A 14872-nucleotide genomic window follows, 5' to 3' on the forward strand; every position below is an offset into this window, starting at 1 on the left:
TCCCATTTAGGTCACATTGAGCGTTGAACAGAGTTCCCTGTGCTGTACAGTAGGCTCTCCTAGTTGTCTGTTTTATACATCGTATCAATAGTGTGTGTGTATGTATACACATACGTATACATCAACCCAGTCTCCCAATACATCCCACACCCCCGCTTTCTCCTTGGTAGCCATATGTTTGTTCTCTGTGTCCGTGTCTCTGCTTCTGCTTTGTAAATATCATCTATACCAATTTTTTCAAATTCCACACACATGCATTAATCTACCATATTGTTTTTCTCCTTCTGACTTAACCTCACTCTATATGCCCTTCTTTAGGTCCATCCACATCTCTGCAAATGACCCAATTTTGTTCCTTTTTATGGCTGAGTGATACTCCATTTTATATATGTACTGCATCCTCTTTATCCTGGACATTTAGGCTGTTTCCATGTCCTGGCTATTGTAAGGCTCAGTCCCTGCATCTTGAAGATCCCCTGGAGAAGGAAATGGCAACCCACTCCAGTATTCTTGCCTGGGAAATCCATGGACAGAGGAGCCTGGGGGGCTATAGTCCACGGGGTCGCAAAGAGTCAGACACGACTTGGTGACTGAACACACATGCACCCAAGAAGCCTCCATGCTGTTCTGCATAGTAGCTGTTTCAGTCTACACTCCCACCAACAGTACAAGAGGGTCCCCTTTCTTCACACCCTCTCCAGCACTTATTGTGTGTAGATTTTGTGATGGCCATTTTGACCAGTGTGAGTTGATATCTCCCCTGCCCACCCTTGTAGTTTTGGTTTATCATTTCTCTAAGAATTAATGATGTTGAGCATCTTTTCATATGTTTGTCGGCCATCTGTATGTCAGCTTTGGAGAAATGTCTATTTAGGTGTAAAAAGGTCTCCCGCCCAATTTTTTGATTGGGTTGTTTGTTTTTTGGAGCTGCATGAGCTACTTTTATATTTTGGAGATGAATCCTTTGTCAGTCGCTTTATTTAAATATTTTCTCCCATTCTGAGGGTTGTCTTTTCATCTTATGGTTTTCTTTGCTGCACAAAAGCTTTTAAGTTTTAGATCTTTAATCCATTTTGAGTTAATTTTTGTGTTTGGTGTTAGGGAGTGTTCTAATTTCATTCCTTTACATGTCACTGTCCAGTTTTCCCAGCACCACTTATCAAAGAGGCTGTCTTTGCTCCATTGTATATTCTGGCCTCCTTTGTCATAGATTAGCTGACCATAGCTGTGTGGGTTTATCTCTGGGCACTCTATCTTATCCCATTGATCTATATTTCTACTTTTGTGCCAGGATCATACTGTCTGAATTGCTGTTTTAAACCAAGTTAAAATATTGTAACTGATTGAAAGTGTAGCTGGTTGACTAGGCTTTTTTCACAGTGTCATTTAAACAAAGATTCTAATTGCTGATTTTTTTTTTTATCATACGTATTCCTTTTCTAGACCTTAAGTGATATCTCAAGCAGAGTCCCTAACTTTTCTGTCACTTTCTATCATTAAACCACCGTCCAGTTCCATTAGAAATTAAAATCTGAAATTTAAATTAAAGATTATTTTTCTCCTGTGGCCAGACTTTTGGCTCTGAGGACTTGTGGGGGGGGGTGGTATGTCACAATTTGTTTCCTGAATCCTCCAGCTCCTTGGAATAAATGGAACAGTGGGAGGTGGGACAGAAGCAGGAAGCTTACTCCATTTCAGAAACACCTTTAACCATTCTTCTTAACTACCTGCTCTTCCTGGTTTTTGTGGGGGTACAGTGATTGGAGATAAAGAAAAGATGAAAGGAGAAAGGCAAAGTGGGAGAGAAGAGAGCACAATCTGAAGCTCTTCACTGATTTTCTGGGCACATGGACTGACCTCAGGTGGCACCCAGATTCTCAGCCTCTTATAAAACACAACATGAATTATTTACCAAGAGCCTGTGGGATGCTTCCTCTGGCCAATTCCATGATCTGAGATACCTCGTCAGGACTTAGCCCTCTCCCCCCAGAACCAGATGTACCTGTCCACCTCACTGGTCTTCTGGAGGGTCAGCTGCTCTCAAGCCTGACCAACTTTCCAGCTGCCCATGTGACCCACAAGAAGCGCTTCTGTGTTTGACAGGCCAAATAATGAGAGCACTGATAATCCACACTGGCTCATCTCTCAGACGTGCTTTGTTCAGTTATCTCTTCTCTGTTTGAATAGACACAGGGTAGACCAGCAAGCCTGCTGCCTCAATAAGCTTCTACCTAGGGAATAAATGAAAGGCAGATCTCTTTTGCAGTAACCTCAAGAGTCTGTAGATGTCTTTTATTATAGCTTAATTTTATCCTAGCCATCAGGAGAGGAAGAGTACCTCTCTCTCTCACTGGAAGGAATAAAATTGTCTCTCAAGCCTTGGAAGGTTTTGCTAATGATTTCTAGGATACCTCCTTCTTGATTTTCCTCCTCATTATTTATAGGCTCAGATGACATTTCAGGTCAGTGAGACAGATTTTGATGTCTCTTACCAAGTCTTGGGAAATGTTTAACTCCAAAAGATAGCCGTTTTATTCATAATGAGAAAATACTTGTGCCCATTTGTCTTTAATTTGAGGACCTTCTTGTCAACTGTAGTGATAGGGAAAGCAGTACTTGAGATCCTGTTTGTTAAACTTGACAATACATGAAGTGTTCTTGGTGATGTCCTGGTTAAAAGGACAAAACTATGATTGGAAGAATTAATATCATCAAAATGCCCAAATCACACAAAGCAATCTATAGATTTAATGCAATCCCTGTCAAAATATCCATGATATTTTTCGTAGAACAGATATTCCTAAAATTTATATGGAACCACAAAAGACCTTGAACTGATAAAACAATCTTGAAAAATAGAACAGAGCTGAAGGTATCAGACTCTCTGACTTCAGACTATACTACAAAACTACAGCAATCAATACAGCATGGTACTGGCCCCAAAACAGACAACTAGATCAGTGTACCAGAATAAATAACCCAGAAATAAACCCATACCTATGCTCAATTATACTATGACAAAGGAAGCAAGAATATACAAGGAGGAAGAGACAGTCTCTTCAATAAGTGGTCCTGGAATAACTTTACAGTTCCATGTAAAGTAATGATATTACAACATTTCCTCACACTGTATACAAAAATACAACGGATTAAAGACCTAATAAGATCTGAAATTACACAATTCCTGAAAGAGAACATAGGCAGAACACTCTTTGACATAGATCACAGCAATATTTTTTGGACCTGACCTCTAAGGTAGGTCTTCCCAGGTGGGTCTCAGAAGCCTGGCATTTCAGTAGACGTAAGAGATGTGGGTTCAATCAGATGTGGGTTCCTGGGTCAGGAAAATCCCCTGGAAGAAGCATAGCAACCCACTCCAGTGTTATTGCCTGGAGAATGCCATGGACAGAACAAACTGGCAGATTACAGTCCATAGTGTCACAAAGAGTCAGACATGACTGAAGCGACTTAACACACACACACACTCTTAAGGCAAAAGAAATAAAAGCAAAAATAAACAAATGAGACCTAAGTAAACTTAAACACTTTTGCACAGCAAAGGAAACCACTGACAAAATGAAATATCAACCTACTAAATGAGCGAATATATTTGCAAATGATATTACCAATAAGGGGTTAATATCCAAAATATATAAACAGCTCATACAACTCAATATAAAAAAAAGCCAACCCAATTAAAAAATGGGCAGACCCAGAATAGACATTTTTCCAAAGAAGATATACAAATGGCTAATAGGCACATGAAAGATGTGCCTAAAACCACAATTAGACATCACCTTACACTTGTCAGAATGGCTGTCATCAAACAGTTTACAAAAAACAAGTGTAGACAAGAATGTGGAGAAAAGGGAATCCTTGTACACTGTGGGCAGCTGTGTAAGTTGATTCATCTGCTGTGGAAAACAGGATGGAGGTTCCTGAAAAAACTAAAAATAGAACTACTATGTGATCCAGCAGTTCTATGCTTGAGTATTTATCTAGAAAAAACAAAAACACTAATTTGTAAAGATACATGCACCCAGTGTTCATAGCAGGTTTGATCCCTGTGTCAGGACGATCCCCTGGAGTAGGAAATGGCAGCCCACTCCAGTAATCTTACCTGGAAAATCCCATAGACAGAGAAGCCTGCTGCTGCTGCCAAGTCACTTCAGTCGTGTCCGACTCTGTGTGACCCCATAGACGGAAGCCCACCAGGCTCCCCCGTCCCTGGGATTCTCCAGGCAAGAACACTGGAGTGGGTTGCCATTTCCTTCTCCAATGTGTGAAAGTGAAAAGTGAAAGTGAAGTCGCTCAGTCGTGTCCGACCCTTAGCGACCCCACGGACTGCAGCCTACCAGGCTCCTCCATCCATGGGATTTTCTAGGCAAGAGTACTGGAGTGGCTTGCCATTGCCTTCTCTGACAGAGAAGCCTCGTGGGCTGCAATCCATGGGGTCGTAGAGAGTCAAGACACAGGCTGAGCACACACACACACAGTGTTCATAGCAGCACTGTTTACAATAGCCAGGGTATGGAAGCAACCCACGTGTCCATCAATAGATAAATGGATAAAGAAGCTATGATATTCATATACAATGGAATATTCCTCAGCCATTAAAAAGAATTAAATTCTGTCATTCGTAGCAATGTGGATGAACCTAGAGAATATTATGCTTAGTGAAATGGATCAAAGACAAATAGTGTATGATGCCACTAATTAGTAAAATCTAAAAAAGTGAAATGAATGTATATAGAAAAACAGAAACAAACTCACAGATATAGAAAACAAACTAGTAGTTTTCAGTGGAAAGAGGTAAAGAAAGAGGGGCAAAACAGGGTATGAGGTTCAGTTCAGTTCAGTTCAGTTCAGTCGCTCAGTCGTGTCCGACTCTCCGCGACCCCATGAATCACAGCACGCCAGGCCTCCCTGTCCATCACCAACTCCCGGAGTACACTCAAACTCATGTCCACAGAGTCGGTGATGCCATCCAGCCATCTCATTCTCCGTCGTCCCCTTCTCCTCCCGCCCCCAACCTTTCCCAGCATCAGAGTCTTTTCCAGTGAGTCAACTCGTCTCATGAGGTGGCCAAAGTATTGGAGTTTCAGCTTTAGCATCAGTCCCTCCAATGAACATCCAGGATTGATCTCCTTTAGAATGGACTGGTTGGATCTCCTTGCAGTATAAGGGACTCTCAAGAGTCTTCTCCAACACCACAGTTCAAAAGCATCGATTCTTCGGCGATCAGCTTTCTTCACAGTCCAACTCTCACATCCATACATGACCACGGGAAAAACCATTGCCTTGACTAGACGGACCTTGGTCGGCAAAGTAATGTCTCTGCTTTTTAATATACTATCAAGGTTGGTCATAACTTTCCTTCCAAGGAGCAAGCGTCTTTTAATTTCATGGCTGCAATCAGCATCTGCAGTGATTTTGGAGCCCAAAAAAACAAAGTCTGACACTGTTTCCACTGTTTTTCCATCTATTTCCCATGAAGTGATGGGACCAGATGCCATGATCTTTGTTTTCTGAATGTTGAGCTTCAAGCCAACCTTTTCACTCTCCTCTTTCACTTTCATCAAGAGGCTTTTGAGTTCCTCTTCACTTTCTGCCATAAGGGTAGTGTCATCTGCATATCTGAGGTTATTGATATTTCTCCCAGCAATCTTGATTCCAGCTTGTGCTTCTTCCAGCCCAGCGTTCCTCATGATGTACTCTGCATATAAGTTAAATAAGCAAGGTGACAATATACAACCTTGACGCACTCCTTTTCCTATTTGGAACCAGTCTGTTGTTCCATGACCGGTTCTAACTGTTGCTTCCTGACCTGCATACAGGTTTCTCAAGAGACAGGTCAGGTGGTCTGGGATTCCCATCTCTTTCAGAATGTTCCACAGTTTATTGTGATCCACACAGTCAAAGGCTTTGGCATAGTCAATGAAGCAGAAATAGATGTTTTTCTGAAACTCTCTTGCTTTCTCCATGATCCAGCGGATGTTGGCAATTTGATCTCTGGTGCCTCTGCCTTTTCTAAAACCTGCTTGAACATCTGGGAGTTCACGGTTTACATACTGCTGAAGCCTGGCTTGGAGAATTTTGAGCATGACTTTACTAGCGTGTGAGATGAGTGCAATTGTGCGGTAGTTTGAGCATTCTTTGGCATTGCCTTTCTTTGGGATTGGAATGAAGACTGACCTCTTCCAGTCCTGTGGCCACTGCTGAGTTTTCCAAATCTGCTGGCATATTGAGTGCAGCACTTTCACAGCATCATCTTTCAAGACTTGAAATAGCTCAACTGGAATTCCATCACCACCACTAGCTTTGTTCGTAGTGATGCTTTCTAAGGCCCACTTGACTTCACATTCCAAGATGTCTGGCTCTAGGTCAGTGATCACATTATCGTGACTATCTTGGTCGTGAAGATCTTTTTTGTACAGTTCTTCTGTGTATTCCTGCCACCTCTTCTTAATATCTTCTGCTTCTGTTAGGTCCATACCATTTCTGTCCTTTATCGAGCCCATCTTTGCATGAAAAGTTCCCTTGGAATCTCTAATTTTCTTGAAGAGGTCTCTTGTTTTTCCTATTCTGTTGTTTTCCTCTATTTCTTTGCATTGATCACTGAGGAAGGCTTTCTTATCTCTCCTTGAGGTTAAGACACAGAAATTACTATGTATAAAATAGATAAGTGACAAGCATATATTGTATAGCACAGGGTATTATAACCATCATTTTGAATAACTTAATGGAGTATTATCTATAAACTCACTGAACCACTATGCTGTATGCCTAAAAACTAATATAATATTGTAAATAACTATACTTCATTTAAGAAAAAAACAGACGGAACTTCATGTCAATGAATCATACTCTTTTATCTGGTATATAGTATTCAGAATTTCAGTATTACTTTTCAACATATATTTTTATTCAATTTTCAAATCTGCATATATCATTATTATTATTTTTATGACTCTTTATTATGACATTTTATGGAATTATAATAAATTTGTATATAGAGACCTAACCATATTTTTGCAGAATGTAGTTTATTTCCTGTGTTTTCATAGTAAGATTTAATGTCTTTGGGGCTTAAGTATAAATTGCAAAGATTGTGGTTAATTCATACAGTTGCATATCATGGAGCTGTTAAAAATTACACTGCTGACTTATTTATTGACGGAGAAAGATTTTTCTGTTACTTTTTAAAGAAGACTACAAAACAGTATGTATGGTATAATGCCATTTTTGAAAAATAAATATATTAGTATATATTCTCTTGCTTTCACATATATATATATATATATATATGCATGTGTAGAAATTATAAATAAATAATAATGGCTCTTTTTGGGTAATGAGGTTCTGGTAAATTTTATTAACATTTCTACAATGAGAGCGTATTGATAAACAAAAAAGTAGATATTATTATTTAAAGCATTGATGAAATGAAAAAGGCATTGGGGTTCCTGGCTAGAAATGAAGCATTGCATCATTAATACTCAAGAGTATTGCTTTCCTTTTAGGTCAAGACACAGAAGAAGCAGGGAGCTCCATGTCTACTCTGGAGAGGTCACTGGCTGCACGCCGAGCCACCCGGGCCAAGCTCATGATTCCTATGGATGCCCAGTCCAACAATCCTGGTGAGTAACAGTTGGTGCCACAGTGGAGAAGGGAACAATATCACATTAACATGAGGCATGCGTGCTTAGCTGCTCAGTCATGTTGCAACCCTTTTGCCTGTAGCCCACCAGGCTTCTCTGTCCATGGGACTTTTCAGGCAAGAATACTCCAGTGGGTGGGCATTTTCCTTCTTGATTTGCAGTATTAATTAGTTTCAGTTTGTGTATTATACAGTTTTCTTTGTATATCTTTTCTCTGTCAACTATCAAAACCCGATTAGAGTTTTCTCTGAACTTTCTGGGCAAATGGACATAATGAAGAACAATTAAAATCATATCATTTTTATTTGGAAGTTAGAATTTCCACTCTGATGTTTGTTGTGCTTGCCTTACACAACCACGTGATTTATCTATGGGCAATCAGTTGATACATATTTAAGAAGTTGTATAGAAAATGAATCAATCTAAAAAGAATAGCAGTTTTGTCATTATTGATCTTATTCTAACAACCACCTTAATAGATTTTTAAAAACTTTTAATAAGTCTAATTTTCAGACTTGAATAACCTAGCTCTCTTGAAACAAATATTGAAATAATCACTTCCTACGTGAAAAGGTTGGCTTGAAGCTCAACATTCAGAAAACAAAGATCATGGCATCTGGTCCCATCACTTCATGGGAAATAGATGGAAAAACAGTGGAAACAGTGTCAGACTTTATTTTGGGGGGCTCCAAAATCACTGCAGATACTGATTGCAGCCATGAAATTAAAAGACGCTTACTCCTTGGAAGGAAAGTTATGACCAACCTTGATAGTATATTAAAAAGCAGAGACATTACTTTGCCAACCAAGGTCCGTCTATTCAAGGCTATGGTTTTTCCCGTGGTCATGTATGTATGTGAGAGTTGGACTGTGAAGAAAGCTGATTGCCGAAGAATTGATGCTTTTGAACTGTGATTCTGGAGAAGACTCTTGAGAGTCCCTTGGACTGCAAGGAGATACAACCAGTCCATTCTAAAGGAGATCAATCCTGGATGTTCATTGGAAGGACTGATGCTAAAGCTGAAACTGCAATACTGTGGCCACCTCATGCGACGAGTTGACTCACTGGAAAAGACTCTGATGCTGGGAAAGGTTGGGGGCGGGAGGAGAAGGGGACGACCAAGAATGAGATGGCTGGATGGCATCACTGACTCGATGGACATGAGTTTGAGTGAACTCCGGGAGTTGGTGATGGACAGGGAGGCCTGGCGTGCTGTGATTCATGGGGTCGCAGAGAGTTGGACATGACTGAGCGACTGAACTGAACTGAACCCCCTTCATGTTGAAGTTTTTTGTCATACTCCCACTTTCACTGAAGATATTAGAATCTGCAAATCACTTCCTTTCCAATTACCTCTGTGATCGATCTTGGTAATTACAGTATCCATGCACATAATCCATCTGATGTTAGTTGCTGATGTTCCCTACAATATTAGCTCTTTCCCACCTCAGTTCATCAATTCCATGTCACACAGTAAACCAATAATTGTACCTGCTGCAGAATGTCAGTTTCTGTCATCTCTTTTTCTAGCACAGTATTATTTTTCTTGTTTATTGGTCCCTTGTTAACAAAATTTTAATCCCACTAGGACTTCCAATCCATTAACTCTGCAACCTTCCCATTATCCCTGGTCTTCCTCGTGTCTTTATTTCCATTTAAACTCAACTTCCAATCCAGCATCAATTACTACCTCCTGTCCCTTGTAAACAGCCTCATCTCCCTTGGTTCTTCTTCCCTATCATGGTTGCCACCCAAAAAACTCAACCCTGGTTAAATTAGCTCCTCACCAACATTGACCATGAACCCTGACAGCTGACTTCATTTGAAGAAAGATATGTAGCCTATTTGGGCTTCCCTGGTGGCTCAGCTGGTAAAAAAAATCCGCCCACAATGTGGGAGACCTGGGTCCAATCCCTGGGTTGGGAAGGTCCCCTGGAGAAGGAAACTGCTACCCACCCCAGTATTCTGGACTGGAGAATCCCATGAACTGTATAGTCCATGAGGTCACAAAGAGTCAGACATGACTGAGTGACTTTCACTTTCATATAGCCTCTTCACTGGGTATTTATGACAAATTCAAGGTGAACTGTCATTTATTTGGAAATGCCAGGCATTTCTTTCACTTTGAGAGAAATCATTCATTATCATTCATTGAGACATCATTTATTGTCTCACTTTATAAGATGAATATCTTATATCTATTCTTTCCTTTTTGACTCAATACCTCTCTCCTTTCCCCAGTCCCTGCTAATAAGCCTGCTTCTTTTATCACCAAGAGAAGCATTTAGAAATGGTATCCTTATCTACCCTTCAAATCTAGTGATCTGTTTTTGTTTCTGTGTCAGACTTTATTTTTTTGGGCTCCAAAATCACTGCAGATGCTGATTGCAGCCATGAAATTAAAAGACGCTTACTCCTTGGAAGGAAAGTTATGACCAACCTACACAGCTTCTTAAAAAGGAGAGACATTACTTTGCCAACAAAGTTCTGTCTAGTCAAGACTATGGTTTTTCCAGTGGTCATGTATGGATGTGAGAGTGATGTATTGGACGGTGAAGAAAGCTGAGCACCGAAGAACTGATGCTTTTGAACTGTGGTGCTGGAGAAGACTCTTGAGAGTCCCTTGGATTTCAAAGAGATGCAACCAGTCCATCCTAAAGGAGATCAGTCCTGGGTTTTCATTGGAAGGACTGATGGTGAAGCTGAAACTCCAATACTTTGGCCACCTCATGCAAAGAGCTGACTCATTGGAAAAGACCCTGATGCAAGGGAGGGATTGGGGGCAGGAGGAGAAGGGGATGACAGAGGATGAGATGGCTGGATGGCATCACCGACTCGATGGACATGGCTTTGGGTGGGCACCAGGAGTTGGTGATGGACAAGGAGGCCTGGCATGCTGCAATTCATGGGGTTGCAAAGAGTCAGACACGACTGAGTGACTGAACTGAACTGAAGACCATCTTTTTCCCTTGACAACCTTTCATTCCCACTTAGGGACTCTTCTATAATTATCCTTTCCTTATCGTCAGTTTTCCTTCCTACCGATAACTCCGTTATGCATATGAGCATTATCTCATAGCTCCCTTATTAAAGCATCTTCCCTGGAACCACTAGCCCATTCATCCCCTTTCCTGAGAAACTCTCTTAAAAGTTGCCTATAATTACTTTCCGCTCTTTTAATCTTCTTTATTAGTTTTAATAGCATTTTCACAGCCCCTCTACTAAAACCATGGTTGCCAAGATTTCAATGACCTCCACGTCTTCTTACCAAATGGTCAATTGTCCAGTGCCCAGCAAAATTTGACATAGCTTCTATTTTTCCCTGGAACGCTTTCTTCACTTGGCGGTTGTATTCTACGTGCCCCCAGTTTTCTTCCTGTCCCACTGCCTGCCCCTTTTTAGTCCTTTACTTACTCCTCGTTTCTCCCCAATCTCTTAAGATGCAGAGAGTACCCTAGGGCTCAGTCTGCAAACTGCTGTCTTCTATCTACACTAGCTTCTTAGATGTTGTCGTCTAATGCCAGTGGCTTTAATGCCATTTGCATGCTGATGAATCCCAAATTTTAATCCCTAGATTAATCCCTTCCTGAAACCCACATCAATTTCCATATACAATATTGACTCACCTTCTTCAAATGGCTAACAGAGAAGCCAGGTGAGGTCAAAATGGGAATCTTGCTCTTCCATAATTCCCTCTCCCCAACTCCAAAATCAACCCTCCTATTATTTTTCCCAACACACGGTATCACTATTTAACCATCGATTCTTGTTTTCTTTTTAACAACTCTAGTTTCATACTTCTTTATTCTGATTTCCTCACATCCCAATTTCAGTCTCTCTCCAAATCTGATAGTTCTTGCTTTCAAAACCCGTCCCGAATCTGACCACTCTTTCCCACGTCCGCTTTTCTGCCCTTATCTAAGCTATACAATCTCTAGATGGCAAATATAATCTATAGATTGTAGACTATAGCTGTAAACTGTTCTCTTTTCTTGAGCTCTTGATCTTACAGTAAGTTGTCTATGCCGAAGCTTTTCAGTGTGAATTAGATCATGTTATTCCTCTTGACTTCCCCTCACCTGTAGCACAAAACCCAGCAATTTCATCACACCCAAGAGGCACCATGTGATCCAGCCTCTGGCATGTCTCTCACACTGACTCTTGCTGTTCCGCTCTATAATCTCTTTCACATAGCTCTCCTCTCTGTTGTCTTTCAATAACACACATTCCAACTCAGGGACTTTTAACTGTCCTCTTTGCCTGGAATTGCTTTCCATAGATATTTAGTTGGCTTTTCCCTCATTTGTTCAGGTCTGTGTTCAACTGCCACCACTGTGAAGGAGCACAGATCTTCTCTGACCATTGCCTTGGGAGCATCCTTGGTGTCTCTCTACCCCGTTTATTCTGCTTTGTTTTTCTTAATTAATGTGTATAACTATCTTACATGCTTTATTGTGTTTACTTATCATGTGTTTTCCCCGTGGAGTATAGGCTCTATGAGAGCAGGAATTTTGCCTGCTTTCATCACGTTATATCCCCTCTACCCCAAATGGAGATTGGCACATGGTAGGCACTCAGTGGATATTGTTCAGCCAAATGAATGAACTAATGGTCGTTTCCTTCTACCTACATTCCAACAGAGCTCTTATTTTTACTATAATAAATGTAATGGAATTTATAACGGATGCCAGTTGTTCAACTCATGGAATAGCTACTGTTCTTATGCCTGATTTACTAATAAAAGACCTGAGGCTTGCAGAGTTTACGTACGTAGCTTATAATCATACAGCAAGTAAGTGAGAGGGCCAGGATTTGGACTCAGGACTGGCTTCAGCCTCTGTGCTCCGAATCATTATGCTCTCCGCTGCAGACCTCTGTGAAGCTGTCGCCCTTTTTCTTTCATTCTTTTCACCACATAAAGGGACACTGTACACTTAGCTGCTGCTTTTTTTTTTTTCCTTCCAGCCACTTTCCTCTTTAACTAAGTTCCGTCTGTGCCAACCTTCGATAGCTTTCTTCTTAAAAATCAATGTGTTTCAGAATCTTCATGGGACTTTCTCTCCCATATATAACTTCTTTAGTTAAGAAGTTCCCATATCCCATTGACTTTTTCTTCTTCCACAGTATCTTTTGAATCCCTGGCTAAAGTCCCATTTCCAAGAGTCATGTTTTTATTCTTCTCTTTATGGCTTCACCCCTGAGCTGTCAAAACAGCTTTATAATTAATCTCCCTCCTCTCTGTAGTGCCTTCTAAATGTCTTTGTATCCTGCTTGCCAAATTTCTTCCTAAAACAACTTAAATATGGCGGTCTACTCCATAAATTTTCCCAATGGTTCCTCACTGTCTTCCAAAAAAAAAAAAAAAAAACAACAACAAATGCCTGTGCATACCAGATGTAAGTCTGTGTTTCTAGTCTCCTATTGCTATGTTAGACACCCTTGCCAAGCCAGACCGATCACCAGTTCACAAATATGCATTGTTCTTTATTTGATTTTCCTTCTGAACACTTTTTTTTCCCTTATGGAATGACTTGGTAGCCATCCCTAACTAACAGAGTTCTGTGAATCTTTCAAAGACCAGAGAGGTATTAATGCTGTCATGAATTCTTTCCTCTCTGATTGCTACACCCGGAAATGAGGGCTTGTTTTCTCATGTTTGAATAGTCTCTCTTTTTAACACTTTCATGGAATTAATTCCTCAGAGTACTGCCTCATATACTTCGGTATTCAAGTCCAAATCTTCCCTCCTCTAACAGATTGTGTATTACATGATAGGGAGGGAATGCATTTTCATATTCACACATTGTTTAACTCAATACCTAGCATAAAATTGGTACTTGCTAAGTACCTGTCAAATAAATGACTAGATGAAAAAATAAATGTATTATAAGAAGGCCTTGTGTTCATAACACATCAGGGTTTAAGGCTCTTTTTTTTAGCAGTTCTAATAGAATATCTTCAAATAAAAACTTGATATATTAAAGGCAGTTAAACTTGTTTTCATTCAACAAGAACTAACGAGCTTAGAAAGCAAGAGAAATGTAATGAAATCTAACAAGTATTGAGAACTTCTAAATATTATTCACTAGCTAAATACCTTGCTAATTCGTATTTCATTTACTCCTCACAATACTCTCATGTGTTGAGATTATCCTGATCTTACAGATGGGAAATAGTCTCAGCTTAAGAAACTTCCTCCAGGACACAGCTGAGCAGCTTATGAGTCTCTCTGGTGTGCTGCTTTTCTAAGGACAAAGATACCTTATATTTTTTGTATTCATTTTTTAAAGAATTTGTTTGACTGACTGATGCTAAAGCTGAAACTGCAATACTTTGGCGACGAGTTGACTCACTGGAAAAGACTCTGATGCTGGGAGAGGTTGGGGGCAGGAGGAGAAGGGGACGACCAAGAATGAGATGGCAGGATGGCATCACCGACTCTGTGGACATGAATTTGAATGAACTCCGGGAGTTGGTGATGGACAGGGAGGCCTGGCGTGCTGTGATTCATGGAGTCGCAGAGAGTCGGACACAACTGAGCGACTGAACTGAACTGAACTGAGCACCTCCAGTTTGCAAACACGGAAGCCAGAGTTCTGAGAGTCTGAACCCAAAACCTGTGCTCACTCTGTTGGCTTCACTCTGCCCCCTCACGTTGTCATCTCAAACTCCAACTTGATGACTAAAGCGAGACTTATCTTATTCCTAGTGTCTTACATGGATGCAAGCCCTAAAATAGCAAGTAATTTATCACTTTAAGTAGTTTAAAATTAGTAAATTAGTAGTAAGAAATGTATCAGTTTTATTAATTTAAAAACTATTCCATAAAGCATGCATATATGCAATTTTAAGCAGTTAAATACATTTATAAAATGCATAGGGACACTCTGACTCAACAGTTCCATACCTTGATTTATTCTGTTCTTAGGTTATACATCTAGCAGAAATGCCTAATATGCTCACCAAAAGACATGTATAAGAATACTTTGGGGAATACTGCTTATCATGACTTTGTAATGTATATAATACATTCACACAATGGACTACCATGTAGCAATGAAAATGAACAAGCTAAACTGATACAAGCAATATGGAGACTCTTACAGAGGTATTCTTGCAAAACCGAAATGTAATACATCTGTATGATTCAATTTATGTAAATTTTAAACAGGCAAAATAACCTGTGGGGTTAGAATTCAAAAGAGTAGTT

The 14872-nt window shown here is 40.2% G+C and overlaps 1 protein-coding gene across 1 annotated transcript in view; it reads left to right on the top strand.

Moving 5' to 3' along the window:
* The window catches only part of DCC (DCC netrin 1 receptor), an 887682-nt gene that overhangs the window by 801684 nt on the left and 71126 nt on the right, over window positions 1-14872 (top strand). Inside the window, exon 25 of the mRNA XM_088833422.1 lies at window positions 7524-7640. Within this exon, the coding sequence (XP_088689548.1) occupies window positions 7524-7640 (117 nt within the window). The remainder of the gene's footprint in view (window positions 1-7523; window positions 7641-14872) is intronic.

The sequence above is a fragment of the Moschus berezovskii genome, chromosome 28 (genome assembly GCF_049115385.1).
Source record: "Moschus berezovskii isolate FMDL1 chromosome 28, NW_MosBer_1.0, whole genome shotgun sequence".
Taxonomy (NCBI): Eukaryota; Metazoa; Chordata; class Mammalia; order Artiodactyla; family Moschidae; genus Moschus; species Moschus berezovskii.